This window comes from Chenopodium quinoa, unplaced genomic scaffold (assembly GCF_001683475.1).
Source record: "Chenopodium quinoa cultivar QQ74 unplaced genomic scaffold, ASM168347v1, whole genome shotgun sequence".
Taxonomy (NCBI): domain Eukaryota; kingdom Viridiplantae; phylum Streptophyta; class Magnoliopsida; order Caryophyllales; family Amaranthaceae; genus Chenopodium; species Chenopodium quinoa.
In genome coordinates this window covers 1525602-1541964 of record NW_018743196.1, presented here as the reverse complement: position 1 = coordinate 1541964, position 16363 = coordinate 1525602, and the positions used below count along the sequence as shown (strand labels likewise).

General features: G+C 29.8%; 1 protein-coding gene across 1 annotated transcript; it reads right to left on the bottom strand.

The window, feature by feature from the left end:
• Positions 1 to 2790: 2790 nt before the first annotated feature.
• On the bottom strand, positions 2791 to 6649 carry LOC110733065. Its single transcript, XM_021913086.1, has 3 exons — positions 6142 to 6649; positions 5322 to 5764; positions 2791 to 4440 (listed from the first exon to the last, which is right to left on the bottom strand). The coding sequence occupies exons 1-3, from the start codon at positions 6241 to 6243 to the stop codon at positions 3165 to 3167; spliced, it is 1821 nt and encodes a 606-aa protein (XP_021768778.1). The 5' UTR covers positions 6244 to 6649; the 3' UTR covers positions 2791 to 3164.
• Positions 6650 to 16363: the final 9714 nt, after the last annotated feature.

Here is a 16363-nt window from a genome sequence, read left to right as displayed (position 1 = left end):
ATTGGATTTGGGGTGTGTCGAAGGATGTGCATATCATTAAAATGTTGCCTTTAATATCTTCAAGTTAATCGGACCATTTTTTTTTATTTTTTTTGGAGGGTATCTAAAGTTTTATTTATTTGTTTGTTTGTTTATTTATATTTTCAGGAGGTCTAAAAAGATTGGCAGCCTTTCCTTTCAAGCACCCTTTTGCTAGCTAGCTAGTTTTCCTTCAATTAAAAGTAGACTGTTCATGCTCAACTAAACATACCTATGAATTGAAATGCTCCTATTTAGATAAAAATGGTATATGATTTCATTTTAGATTATCTAATTTCATTTTCATGTAGCTATTTCTACTTTTAACATATGTATATGAATTTAGGGATTTCTTTTACATTCATATATTGCACCGTACACACATTAAAATGAATCGAACTTATCATAATCAATGCAGATTATTTTTAGACACTATAAATTAGTGCTCGTATACAAACCATTTTTTGTAATATCACTGGTTTTCAGTTTGTTTATGATTTTGAGATTTGAAAATAATATTAATTATCAAGAATAATTCCTTAGTTGTTTAAGCATATATGTATACAACTTGATTGTAAATTTATATAGTTGAAAATTTAAATATAGTTGAAAATTTGTAAGCCTCATTAATAAAATCTAAAAAGTACATAATATACTCTAGATTTTGGATATTTTTCATGAGATGGGGCATTATTTATCAAGTCACTCAAAACTTGTGAGAATCTAGCTTGGACCACCCACAAAAACCATAATGATCAAAAACTACTAACTCCCCATCTCGATCATACTCATACTCTCTTGAATTTTGCAAAATAATATTACTAGCACTTACTATCTCCAGCTACTTCATGCATTGAGTTTCACTATAAATTCATAAAATTTAAAATCAAAATAAGTTAATACTTTGAATAAAATTTAAATTAAAAAAAAAAAAAAAAGGAATCCAATGAAAGGGTGAATAATAAGAGCAAAATGGTCCAAATGAGGTTGCACAGTTAACAAAGTGCACACTCAATATGATTACTACAACCTTAGCCTTATTGGGTTCCCATATTATCCTGTACATACAGCACCTGTGACTTCTATCCATTGCACATTATTTTGGATCATCTTTTTTTTCAATATCAATCTTCCAATCCTCTAAGAGTAATTTACGATTATGATGCATCTATATTCTTATTAAAAAAATAAAAAAAATTGGTGAAGAGTAGGATTATTTCATATACAAGTATCTTAATGATTGTTTTACGCTAATTTTTTATAAATTTGCTAATCTGTTATAGTATTTCGTATTTTTTAACGATGTGTGACATATATTCCCATTCACATAAAAAGTGATGAATTCCTTTTGATTTACAAGCTTATAGCTTAAAGTACTTATGTTGGAGTATTATACCAAGTAACTTACAATTGGACATTTTGCTCATAACTCTTTATATTTTTGTTTAATATACAGAGTACGTATGTTTTAATACACTATCTTGAATATTGAAATACTTCGTATTATAGTTTATGTACAATATTGCTCGAGGCTTGCTGTACATACTACATAGCAATAGTCTATACATGTAAGTCATCGCCTTGTTGGAAGATTATCATGCATGTTAGTCTCATCGGGTTGTCAAATTACCTATATATACATACATTATGACATAATCCATACGGAGTATCAGTTACTCCGTATAAAATTGTATTTATAAGTAATTTGGGATCAGAAATCGGAATATATATAATCAAATTAAATAAAAAGAAAAAGGAAGCAAATAATTAAATTAAAAGAAAGTATCACACTCAAGAATTGAGGGTGTGCAAATCCCACAGCTCAAATGAGCTGCAATTATAAAGTGATTAGACCCATCCTTTGTTGCTATCAGGCCAGCCAAACCTACTTCAATTCCACCACCTTTCTTTTTCAGGAAAGGTATCAAATATAGTGACCTTCTCTACCATTTTACCAATTATTTTACACAACTATACTATAAATATATATATTAAGCTCCTAAACCAAAAAAATTCAGAATATTAATTATTTATCAAAAATATTTCCAACCTTAGTTAACCGCCAATTTTCAAATTCTTACAAAAAATCTAGTAGCAATAAAAGTTCTTAGAAGAAGAATCCAAAGCTGCCCTATTACTATTAGTTTCCACCCAAAAATTAAAAATAAATAAATAAATAAATGGCTGAATTAAATGAAATCTAGTGGATTGACAGGACTTTTGGTCAGAAATTCATGAGCAAAGTTTTGGTAATTTTTTTGTTTATTTTTTTGGGTGTAGGTAAAATTGAGAACATTAATTAATAAAAATAGGTACAACAAGAAGAAATGTCATGAATGACAAAAAAAAAAGGGGGGGGGGGTTCATAAATCATGTCATCTTCTTTTCCCAACTAAAATCACCGTACCAAACCCCCTTTTTACCAAATTTCATTAAATTTCCCCATGTTTTTTGGGCACATGAATTGTTTTTATTATATGGTCAATGAAAACCGATTTTAGCACAATTCAGTTGCGCATTAATTGTGTCTTAAGTGTATGTAATTAAACCCATTAACTAATTCCACCTCATTTTGAATGTCACCCGTTGTAATTCAAAATAAATCAAATACGCGTACAAAAAAAAAAAAAAAGTTCATCAATTTCGTACTCGTAGTTGATAATGTAAAATAAAATTATAACCCTACACGAGTCAATGGCGAAAATGAGGCATAAATGTAAAATTGAAGTAAAAAATATTGAAAGCTCGAAATTATGAAATGTACTAGTAATATAGTTTGATTAATTGATAATAGTACTACTAAATTGCACATAAATTGAATTTTAAGCATAAAAAGTCTGTACATCTAAAAGATTCAAGTAGCAAAATTTTCTGGCACCCCATTTAATCCTTCTTTTTTCTTCATGTTTTTTTTTCACCTTCACATTCCCTTTTTTTTTTTTCCTCTGTACATGGAATTTTAACCCCAAAATTAATCACATTCCCCCTGCCATTATCTTAATTTAACAAGTACCCCCAAAATTTATTTTCCTTTCTTCCAATTTCACCCCCCTCGATTTCGAAAACTCGAAAATTACCCCCCAACAATATCAATTTTTTTCACCCTCTAAACTTTGGTAATTACACTAGCAAGTAGTAAACCTTCCTTAGCAACTCAATGCCTCATACTTGAGTGTAATAGGGCGGTTGAAACCAACTTGAGAGAGCAAACTCCCAACAGTTGCTAAGTCCCTACAAAACACTCCTTGGTAAGCAAATGACCCTACTTTGCCACCACAACTCGGGTCGTGCCTGTCATCGGGTTGATCCACATCAACCTCTGGCTCGTACTCGTACCCGGCCCCAAGGCCAATCTCAGGCCCATCATCTACCGGCATTTGTTTCCGTGCCTCGATAGCTTGCTGGGCCTGAGCTTGAGCTTGGGCTTGAGCCTGTTGTAGGGCCAATGCTGTTTTCTTCCTTTCGGCCTCCGTTGCCTCCTCCTCGACAATTGTAGACAGCACATTCGAGTACGCCTTTTGGACAAGTCGGAAAAGCAACACCGCGGACATCCTTGCCCGATCCTTGACCGAGTCGAAATCCCTTTCATCCGCTAGCTCGCACCGGTCTAAAAAACTCATCGATTTCTCCGGTTTATGCCTTAAAACCAAAAGTAAATGAGCCCGGTCCAATTCCGACCTCGAACAACCTCTCCTTAACCCAATTAACTTAAAATAGTCCACATTACCAGTCTCCCCCATTGCAATTCTTTGCTTTAATTGCTGAATTTTTGAGCCCAAAGCACAAAGCCGGCCCGGAATCTCTCTATATGGAACCGCCCTCGGCTTCCAAACCGGACCGGGTGGTTTACGGTCCCTTAAAATAGAATTATAGATCAATTTCACATGCTCAAGATCATGAACTGAGTCTGTAATACACCCAATGAACTCAAACAAACCCGCTCGAGCGTGAAGTGCCACGGTCGAGGTTGGGTCCAATGCAAGGGTACGATTCAGGTCAGCTATACTCTCAGCTGTCCGACCGGCAGCCTTATAGGCAGACGACCGGTGAAGGTAACATTCCGCAAGAAACGCTTGAGGGGCCGGGCGACGGCCCTCTAGAATCTTCGAGAAGTGTCTGATGGACTCGGTAAAGAGACCGGCGTCTAAAGCCGCAAGCGCGGCTGCACGACGCCGTAGGAGAAGCTTAATGTGGGCAATGAGGTGGGATATTGACTCAGTCTCTGTAAGAGGCTGATGTTGAGTTGAAGAGACTGAAATTGAGTCAGAGGTGGTGGAAATGGTGAATGCAAAGCTGTCATCGGACCAGCAAATGCTCTCGCGTCGGAACGCAGCCGAGGCGAGGCGCTTGCCGTGTTGGAGGAGGACTAAGGCGTCCTCCATTAGCCCAAGGTGGCAACATGCTTGACCAAGAACTGAGTACCTGAAAAATGATCACCAACAGAACAAAATTAAGTCAAATTGTTCCAACTTAGAATAAATTGACCAAAATTACACAAGAAAATCAATAAAAATTGACAAAAATTACATTGAAGAGTCAAAATTAACAAGACCAATTTGTATTGTTTTGACTTGCAATAAATTTTTTTGTCTTGAATTTACTTTTACTCATTATAAATTTTAATTGTTTGACTAAAATTCCAAAATAAATTTAACCCCAACAATTATTAGTACCGGTTTGACATAAAACAAACTTCTATTACCAATTTATTAGTGATAATAATTAATACCAATACAACTGTCCTAAGGTAGGAAACACATTCAATGAATAAGGGATCATAAGCAATAGTGAGTCAACTCGGACCAACTCGACAAATTTACCAAAATACCCCTGCTTATCAAAATCACTCTAAAAAAAGGAATAATCTTTCTTTTCATTTAGTGCCTCAAATTGCCCATTTCATTACATTTTAGGAAAATGAGTAAAATTTGCCCAATAATCAAGAAAACTGAGTCAACTCGGACTAACTCCATTAAACTCCAAACTAACCCATGTGAAAGAAAGAAAAAAGTGGGTTTGTTGGTTTAGGGGATCGAAGAGCATGAAAAACAGAGTGGCGGTGGAGGGCATAATGCTACTAATCCTAGCGTAATGCACAAGATCATGTTTCCTTTCGATTTATGAGAAAAATTAATTATTATTTTAACCCAAATTAACCAAAGTTTTGAACTTTGAACTAATTAATTAATGGGTTTTATTGCTTAAAACCCAAAATAATGAATTAAAGTTATGAACTTTGACTTAATTAGACGATTATAATGAACATTAGTAATAATTAATTAATGGGTTTATGAAAAAATTACCTCCATTGCCCTTCTGTATCACAGTTCTTGTAAAAACCAGAGAGAACCTTCTTCTTAAGATCAGAAACAGAGAAACATTTGAATGAAGTTGGGTAATCACAACCTGAAGATGATAAATTAGACTCTGACTTAGAGGATCCCAACAATTTGACTCGTTCTCTCGACAAAGTCTGAGAAGACGAGTTCGAGTTATCCGAGGATGAACCGGAAGAATCATCGGAGTAAACACTGATTTTGTAACTTGGAATGTAGTCTTGTAACATGTCTGCTACTTCCTTGTTTCGTCTTAGGTAAAGAAGACATCGGGCTTTAAGTTCGAGTGCTTGTTCAAATTTTGGAGATAGAGAAAGGGCTGATTCTAGTAGACTCAAAGCTGAGTTTATCTCGTTTTGATCCCGAGTTGAGATCATTGTTCGAGCTTCTCGTACATATTTGTCTACAACCTGAAATAATGTGAATCAATTAAATGTTAAAACCCCATTTAATTTTGACATAAAAGTTTTGATTTTTATTGACTAAAACAGATTGAAATCAAGGTGATTGGAGATCAAATGTGTGTGAATGCATTAAAAAAATTAAAAAGTTTCAATATTTTAGTAATACCCATTTGAATTAAAAGAAATTTAGAGTCACCCATTTGATTGAAATGAGTTTCAAGATAAATTAGAGATCAAATTAAAGATAAAGTTCTAATCTTTGACTTATTGATATGGGAAATTTTGGATTTTGATTTATATCCATTATGATTTAGGCAAAATTAGCATTACCCAAGAAGAAAAAAATGAAATGAAATTAAAGATTGAAGGAAAAAAAAAAATACCTTTTTGGTGCTAAGCCACCAATGCTTCTTTTCTGTAGAAGGAAGATGAGAAGGAGAAGATGAAGAAGTAGAAGACATGGTTGTAAATGGTTGATCCACCATTTTAATTTTTTTTTTTTAATTTTTTTTTTTCTAAAAAAATAAATAAAACTTTTTACTTTCTCTCTCTAACTCTGTGAATTGTTCTCACTCTGTTTCTCTCTCTAAAAAGAGCTCATTTCCCTCAAGGAGGAGAATGGGAGAAGAGGGGAGAGGGATTATATATGAGAGAGAAAAGATATGAGGGTGGGATTTGAAATGGATTAGATTTTCATTATAAAAAAAAAGTAAATTAAAAATTAAATGAAAAATGAAAATAATTTTCTCTCTCTAGAAAAAAACACACACTCCCTTAATAATTAGACATAAAAACTTGCCAGCTTTGACTCTCAGAAGAGAAAGCTTTGATCCTTCAATTTCATCGCTGGCACCCTCAGATTTTCTCTCTACTTTCTCTCACTAGACTTTCTGCTTTCTCTCTCTAGGCTAAGCTAAGTCATTTTTTATTTAATTTTGATTAATTTTAATGAAATTAAATAAATTAAAAAAGATGGTGATGGCTTATGTGTGGTGTAATTGTAAGCAAGCAGGAGTCTGACAGTTTGAAGTCATTTTTACTACCTTTATTTAAAAAAAATTAATAGTTCTACGTACTACTTTTATTTTGCCCATTTAATTACTTGTACTCGTATTATTCAATTTTTTTGATGCCATATTAGTTTGATTTGAATCTTTAATTTAAGATATATAGTAAATCAATTTTAGCTTTAGTTCTTGTTTAGTCGGAAAATATTTCCCTTGTAAATAGAAAGTCCTTGGCAATATCTAAAATATGTTGTGTTTTGTTAGAAATTTTGTAGGAAATGAATTTTTAAGGGAAATGTAAATTCCCACGTAATATTAAAAAAAAAAACTCACCAAAGGCTTGTTCTGATTTACTAAACTAAGTTGAATTGAAATGAATTGTTTACGAGATAAATAAATTAGAAATTTAACTAAATTGATTAGAGATGAAGTAAACTAAAATGAATTAAGCTGAAATTAAGCTAAAAAGAACAGGCCCCAAGTCCCCCCTAAGTGAGTTAATTCCTACAATGTCTTAAGAAGTTATTTTGTAGGAAAGGAAATACTAATTCTCATAATGTCAACCAAACACTTTTGCAAAATTTGTAAGCAATTAGCAAGGGAAATAACTTCCCATGGTATATGATTTCATGTGGGAATTTATTTCCCAAGTTAAATCAAACAAACACTTTTTTTTTTTTTAGAAAATCAAACAAGCACTAAATGTATACTGTACTCAACATTTTAAGTGAAATTTTATTAAATTCTTCCAATTAATATTCATATGCATATATATTTTTTTTTTTTTTTTATAGTTTTTCATAATCTCTTTTGCTCATCTTTGACAATCTAGCAAAAAATAAGGTCAAATTTTTATAATATACGCAAATGAGTAGAATTAGAGAAAAGTACAACAATACAATACTTCTTACTCCGTATTAATTGTTATAATATACGCAACATTAAAGATACTCGTATAATATTAAATGAGTATTTCGTATATCTCTTAAAATGGTACTGTCATTAATTTAAAATTTATATCAATATGACATGTCAAATTGTCAATGAATCTTACTTATTAATGTTTAGTCAATACTCAATAATTTTATTTATTTTAGTTAGGCGATTCTGCCTATCATTCTCCAATAATTAATTAAATAATGTTAATGTTAATGTTAATGGTAATGAATTATTTTTGTTGCTTAATATCTTACCGGGTATAGCCGGTCAACCAGTCACGGGTTTTTAGAAGAGAGGGAAGAAGAACTTCTATGAACAAAGCATTTAATTTCAATTTTTAAATATTTTTTTTATAATTATTTATCCTCTATTACATGCAATTTGCACATTAATTACTTACTCTTATCCACTGAATTCGAAGATTTTCTTGTGCTTAATTGGCTCGTTGCGTGATTGGTTGGTTTAATTATTAAACATTTTTGTAAATGCAATTAGTTGCCTTTTTTCCGGGGTAGAATCCGATTACTTACCATATAAGCCATATTTTCTTTAATTGGTGTATTGATTTTAGCTCGACAATAATAAGTGAAGAGCCAAGTAAAAGTTTTAAAAAGTTAAAGTTGAAAAAGTAGGTACTCAAGTTAATGGATTTTGATAAATATAGTTAGTTCTTACCTTTGGGGATAGGACAAACAATATTATTTCCGTCTTTATTTATTTGTGTTGCGTATGATTTTATATAAGTGAAAAAACGGAAATAATAAAAATACTTGTAAATCCTATCTCAATGGAGGAAAAAAAAAACAAAAAAAAAGTAGATGAAAAAAATATTTCTGTCAAGAAAAAAAATAATTTAATTGTTTTGAGTTATTACTCTCTAAAAAAAAATAAAGATAGGCTGTATTAATATTTTGCGTATCAATATTAATTTTGATAGTATATTTGATGTTTGTTTTCACTTGCACGCATTGTGTGCATTTTACTTTTATATGGAGTATCATTTAAGATTAAATATTAATATTCAATAGATCATCAGATTATGATAAATAATGTGATTTGGTCTTGATCATCACTTAAAAGCTTTTATTAAAACAAGTGTTGTTTGTTTTATTTTTGTTGTTTATATGTATAATTTAAAGATTAATTTATAACCCATATAATACATTCAACATAAAAAATTGTCAAAACTTTTGATGAATCAACCAACTATATTATTCATGACTATATTTGCTTCCTTTTTTTTCAATTGGGGAAGATCAATTGGCAATTATTATCATTACAACATAGATGCATAATATCTATTCTCCTTAGTGAATGTCTTTAAAAATGAAATGTACATTTTTAATTTTTACAATATTTCTATCTTAACTTTAATTTGATTATATATATTTCAATACTAACACTAGTATATAAAACACAATGTATGTAATTATTGTACTTGTATAAAATATTGTTTAGACTACTTCGAATGTATATTATGGAATTTAGTTTTTTTTTAATTAATTAATAGACAATTAATTTATAATACAAGTATTAAAAATCAAAGGTTTGTGTCACATGCTTATTATAGTACTACATACACTATGTATGTAACAACAATATTGAAAATCATACCATGCAGTCATGCACGACCAGATATGAAACTGTTAGAGACTTTTGTGTACCAGTCTTTCTCCCCAAAAGTCAATATAAAACCAAACTTCATAAACAGCCATTTTATTCGTGTAGTATTCAAGAAGTTTTCTTTTTTCTTTTTTTTAAAAAATAAAAATAAAAAAATAAAATCCTGTAATCGTAACGTGTCCTTTCCCCAATTACAAATTGTTTCTTTAGTTATTTTAGCAAACAATAGCTATATATATCATATATGTAGCATCTCTATTGCTTCTTCCATAGTTTAATTTGATTTTGATAGCTATATATGTGCTCTTTACACTTTGCACTGACCCATACAAGCTAAGGGTCTTTTCCACTATTATATTATATTGAAAGTTAAGCATTATTCTCTAGGTTATGTAACTAACTTTATATAAGTACAATTTAATAATGAGTAATAATATAGTCAAAAAACACATATCCCGCGAAAATGGAAGTCGGAGTTGAATACCAAACTATTATTTGAAAACAAATATATGTATAGTTATTGGATTAAAACTCTGAACATCTACCAAGAACATCAAACTATACAATTTGAAAAACAAACTTCAGATCATGCAACATACTTCAATTCATGTACATCATTAATTTTCACGTAAAACTCATAGCAATAAGAAGATTACTAGAAACAAACTCACAATTCGACTACACTTTATTTTCTATTCCTAGTAACTCTATAATAAATACTTCATGTTGTATATAAAGATGATAGACTTACTAACGTCTAATTCATTAAACACGTAATAACATATGAATAATACAAATTTGAAAATGTGATACTTCGGAGTAGTAAGTTGAAAGGAATAAGAAATGCCAAATCTCTTAAACCACAAGAATCTTGCAATGCAAATTTCTTTATTTTCCTTTTGGTAAGATAGCTAGCTTATAAGATGAGGATGAGATTGCTTTAGCTTTTTACAAATTGAGTTATTTTTCCCCACCCACAACACTATTCACAATCACAATTGATTAATATTGAATGCACATGAAATATGGATAGATACTATAGATTGCCAGATTGGTTAGCCTTAAAGTCTTTCTTTAACTTCCTTTTCATATTCCCTACCAATCACCTTTCACCACGTGTGCCCTCCTTTGATTATGTTAAATTACATATATACCCTTCATTGTTTAGGCATACATTTTTACAAGACTTGGGACTTGAAATTGGGGTACACTGCCAATTGGCATGATAGCTTTGATTTCATCTTTTGACACGTGGCATTACACTACTTGGGTCCCACTTTTGTAGGACTATGATCTTTATTTTTTTGCCTAAGGTCCAAGTCACACTATATTTGCTCCTAGTGAAGCTAACAAGAGAGACAAATGATAGTATGTCATTGTATCATAGCTTTACTTTGTTAAGGACATTTTCGTCCTCTTCTTCTTTGTTTCTTTATTTATTTCAGTGATACGATCTTACGAATGCCAGCTATATTTTCAGGGTGATATCTTGTATGAGTACTTCCCATTTTATGAACTATTTGTACGAACTATTTTAAATTCAGTTGCGGATTTTGGATAAAAAATTTGAAGGTAAAATGCTTAATCATCGATCATCTTAACTTATTATTCAAGTAAAAAACATTAGAAAAGATAATACGTAATTATCAAGTATGGAGTATTAATTTCTTAATTAGTGGGTTAATATATACGTTCAACATATACATATAAAATATGAATAGATTGAGAGGTTTAATTTAATTTTTTTTTTTATTATTTTTTTTATATCACAATAATTTTTATGTTAGATGAAAAATTGTGGACTTTGTGGTTATCAAACACAATACGTTTATCTAATTTTTTTTAAGGCACATTTATCTATTGCTTTTGAAAGCAATTGTTTTGTATTTTTGTTTATTTTAAAAAAAAAGTTTTCAAAGATTTTTTGTCAAATTTGTCTACAATTGTATTGGTTCATTTAGAATCTTGATAAAGTCAAATTCTTTACTAATATTATTGGACACAAACTATTGTAAACTTTACCTCGAGTTCTTTACTAATATTGTTGGACACAAACTATTGCAAATCAGTTATATCTTTATTTCAAAATAAATAAATGCATACGTGATTTGACAAGTTCTATTTAACAATCATAGTGTATATATGGCCCTGATATAAAATTTATGCAACGATGTAATAGGCCTATTTATACCTACAAGTTGCAAATATGCAATCGAGGACATGGTCTAACATAAATAATTTGCTTGTTTATAAATGGTATTTGATTAACATATTTTCATAAGCAAATAAATTGTCAAGGCAAGTTAATAGAGGATAAGCAATGTGGATTCTATTATGTCACCACGACACCACCTTTACAATTTATATTACATATTTACATTCCTGCCGAGAAGCATGCATACATTTATTTATATATAAAAAAATGTAATATAATTAGTACATCATAATTCTAGATTACATATAAAATAAGATTTGAAAAATTTTAGGGACTAAATCTCAAACGTTTGTTTGTTGTTAATCGCTCATTATTTATTTGCTCTATAAAAAAAACTTGTATTACCACCTAAGTATCAAGGTATTATTTTTTAATCTTTGGGTGCAGTAAAAAAAATACATTCCTTCTTATTATGCATGATTTTAATTTGTTAATCATTTACCAAAGAACGTACACAACATGTTTTATCAAATCTTATGTACTTCTTAGTACTTTGTACCTAATCCAATTTTATTAGTCCTTAGATATACCGATCCAATTCAAAGTTTGTAGACATGTAAATTCTATTTTTGACATAATTCGACCAATTATTAATCTCTAACAATTAATGAAATCCTTCTCGAACTAGAAAATTACTAGGCAAATCATGAATCGACATACAACTGTTAATTTGCATGCTCGAGCTAACGATAGGAACAAAATTAAATGTGTGCATTCATGCATGGTAATATGGCATGAGACAAAAGGTACAAGCTAGTTGGTTTGTTTCATTCAATCTTATTAGTTGCCTTTCATGTATATACATGGTGCACCACGCACAATTAGGCTATCCTTTTGTTATTCTCAAGGCCCCAGTTGTCATTGATCATTCATGCATCTTCATTATATTCTACATCTTTGGTATGAAACCTAACTAGCAAGCAAGAAATTTGATGTAAGGTAACTTAGTTTCGAGTGCCATTGATATAATCTATTGCAATGTACAAATCTCAACATAAACAAGTTAATTGGAGTATTATTTTTTAATTCGGCCAGCCAGGGTAACTACAAATATACAACTAACGGATTGGAGTATTTACCTTGAGGGTTAATTTTTCATACATTATAGGTGTTTGATAATAATGCGGATATTAAAACTTATAATTTGATACCGTGTATTTAATTATAAAAAATAAGCCAATATTACAATAACCAACACCATACTTTTACTACTAGCTAGTTGTCCAAAAATTTATGTCGGCTATATCATTACAGTACATATAAGAGGTTAATTAATACTCATATCTCAATTAAGTAGTATCAGATTGGTATACATAATTGCTACAATAACAACCTAAGCTGAAAACCCTAATATATATATATATATATATATATATATATATATATATATATATATATATATATATATATATAAAGAAGATCAAATTCATTACAACATCAATTCAAATTTTACCTAATATTATATTAGGTAAAATTAAGTAATAATATTTTATTTCGCTTCTACTCTTTCACATATAATGACACAATCTAAATAATGGTGATGCATAGCACAACTAACTGAATCTGTGCAGCAGCTAGCACATGTAACACTTGAAAATTCCAAGTTAATGACAAAATGAACACTTATTAACTTCACTTTAAGAGTACTTTCATAATTTCATGTGTTCCCTTACAAGATATGGCCAATTTCAAATCCATCTATCAATTTAGTCTTTACTTGCAAAAAAACAATAGGACAGTAGTACCATTTCGTATTTATTTAGAGGTTGAGGGACACACTTCACTGTTTTCCTTATATAATTGTTGTTGTTTTTATTCAACTTTTATTTATTGCACTCTAATTTTATTTTATAAATTTCTCATACCTTAGCTTGCATCTATTATTGAAATCATGCTAGATAATAATACTCCGTATTTTTTTTCTAGTACAAAAATTATTATTGGAAATAATGAAACTAGGATGCATGTTTTTCTGCAACATTGACAACAATTATCAATACGGGAGTAATAATATTATTATGCCTTTTCTTAAATTATTTTTGATAAATAATGACATGCTACTCTATTAATCCGTTGACCATTATTATAATTTTTTTTTAAATATATAAAAATTCTATTTTCTTATGTTTCCATATAGCTTAGATTGCCACAAACAAAGGTTGGTCTGGTTCTTTTTGACTTATTTTTCAAATTTTTTAATTTAATTCGATTTATTTTTCTTATGATTACTTCACTCATGTTAGTTTAACGTAATTCAATTTATTCAAGTCCAGTTTAGATGTATTTAGATAGATTTTAAATAGATAAAGGAATAGCTCAATTGGTTAGAGCTTTTCTCTCGATTTTAGGAGATTTTGGGATCGATTCTCATCTCCGTCCTTGTGGCTCTTTAAATACCAAAAAAAAAAAAAAAAAAAAAAAAACTTTTAGTGGGGACTTTGCACACCGGCCCTAGCTATTAATGGTTCATGGGATTGGAAATTCTAAATAATTAAAAAAAAATTGATAATATGTTTATAATACCCCTTCAATTTAATTTTTATGGGTAGAGAAATGAGTTTCATACTTTCTTATTTACTTCTCACACACTCATAAATATGAAAATCACATTTTCAATTAAATGCCACTCTGAATGCATGCAGGAATGTAAGAGATATTTCTTTCTTTTCTTTTTTTTTTTCTTTTTTTTTTCCTTTTTTTTTTTTTTTTTTTTTTTTTTTGGTCAATTAATGGGAGAAGAAAATTTGAAGAATACTAAAGTCCATGATTCAAAGCATGCCACTCTCAAGTCATAAGTACTGTTGGATCTACAATTTGCTCCCAATCACTAGACATGGAGGTAATGGAGCATACAATTCAAAGTGTTAGATTAAATTAGTCAAAATTCATAGATCTGTTTAACCAATATATTTGTGGTTTTACTCTATTTTTGTCAAAAGTTTTCAATAAACTTATTTGGTACCATCTTAAAAAATGCATATAATTTAATGTTTATACCACTATATCACTTATATAGTTATACGCAGTCCTAAAAATTGTAGTATATATCATACTCCAAAACCGTTAAAATCAGTCACATTTTAATATTAGGTATATAATAAAACTTATAAATTAATCAACTTATAGTATACCAAATGGTTTTTAACTTTTAAACCATTTTAAATTAAATTTTGGTATAATAAGTCACAATTTAATTTTGGATATATACCAACATTTACATGATCGAATTCAAATATATTGTTCAAATTGACAGTTTGTAGTTGGTGCACGAATTTAGAATATTCACTAAGTAGGAGTAGTATTTTCTGTTAAATTGATAAGAAGAGTAAAATTGAGTACTAAAAACAGATAAAGTAGGATGAACAAATAAATATATTCACAAACATATAACACGAGCATTAAAAGCCTTTATTGAAGGTGCACCAACCTTCTGCTCATTTGCAAGGGTGGCTATTAATAAATACTAACAACTTTACTAATCAAATGAAATAGTATCCTATGAATTGCCTTCGTGTTTTTCTTTTACTTCCTCTTTACCCTTATTGTGCTACTCCATAACTAGTAAAAAGGTTATGAAAGAAAACAAATGTAATTTTTGTGAAACGATAGACCTTGTTAAAATATTCTAAGGACATACTCCCCATGATTTCAAATGTTTTTCCAATTTTATTTCAAGTTTTTTTTTTAATAAGACAACAATCATCTTCGTGGAATATAAAAGAACTTTTAAAGATAAATCAAGGGATTACAACTTTGCTACAGAATAATTTATTATCATTTATCAACTTACTAATATTAGTTAGAAACATATATTAGTATGCACTAGGGGAATACTAAATCCGTCTAATTATTGATTAAACAAACTATTTGTTTATTATCCCACCTATATAATCATTTCTCTTAAATTTTATGTCAATGAATGACATTGCAAGTATTTGAAATGAAAGAAGTACTATTGTCTAAGGTTAAAATACATAATCAACAATAGTTTACTAACAAGAACATATACTTGTACGTGGTAATATAATCACTTAATCATGCATTTCAAATAATCACTAATTGCATAATTATTGATTAATTTACACTAAAATTTTGTTGAGAGAAATATAAAATAGAGAAAGTATGAGTGGTTCCCATTATTTAGGCATGTCTGTAAACAAGGGAGCAAAGAGTGACGCAATGCTTTTGTAGAATCTTTCTCTCTCCTGGATTAGGGTGTTCTGCTTGTTTTCCAAGCATTTTAATCTCTTTTTAATACCAAGTATTTATAGAATTCAGCATTTTTTTTACAGCTTATGGATTGAATTAAATAATTAATTACTACAACATGCTACCTAAATCAGCCAATAATATTTGATCATCATTAATCCAAAATTATTGATTAATTAAGTTTATGAAGATTATGAACTGGTACGTGTAGTAATGGTGTCCAGTCAAGAGGATGGCACGTGGGTCAGTTGCCACATGTGTCATGTGCAAATAACTTGTACGTGTCAATGCTCAAAAGGTGGGCGTTTATCAAAATATTATTCGTAGTCTACAATTAAAGCGTATAATACGAGGTAATACATTGTGATAATGGTAATGAATTATTTTGTATTCTGTATAAGGAGTAATGTGGACATGCAATTTTACATGAATGTTGCACGTAAATAAAATTTCGTTGATTTACCTAAAGGTATGTCCACTTTAGTTTAATTTCAGTTCAACTCGGTAAATGTAAACAAGCATCTTTTGTGAATTATGACTTAATTAGCATCAACAAAAGTATGAATATCTTGATTAGTTACTATTATATATGCCATTTTTAATATGCTTATC

Excerpts from the sequence above, each read along its gene's own strand:
- LOC110733065 (XM_021913086.1), bottom strand. The coding sequence starts at position 6,243 with ATGGTGGATCAACCATTTACAACCATGTCTTCTACTTCTTCATCTTCT. Across the intron at positions 5,765-6,141 it reads GGTGGCTTAGCACCAAAAAG|GTTGTAGACAAATATGTACG; the intron begins GTATTTTTTTTT and ends ACATTATTTCAG. Across the intron at positions 4,441-5,321 it reads GATACAGAAGGGCAATGGAG|GTACTCAGTTCTTGGTCAAG; the intron begins GTAATTTTTTCA and ends ATCATTTTTCAG.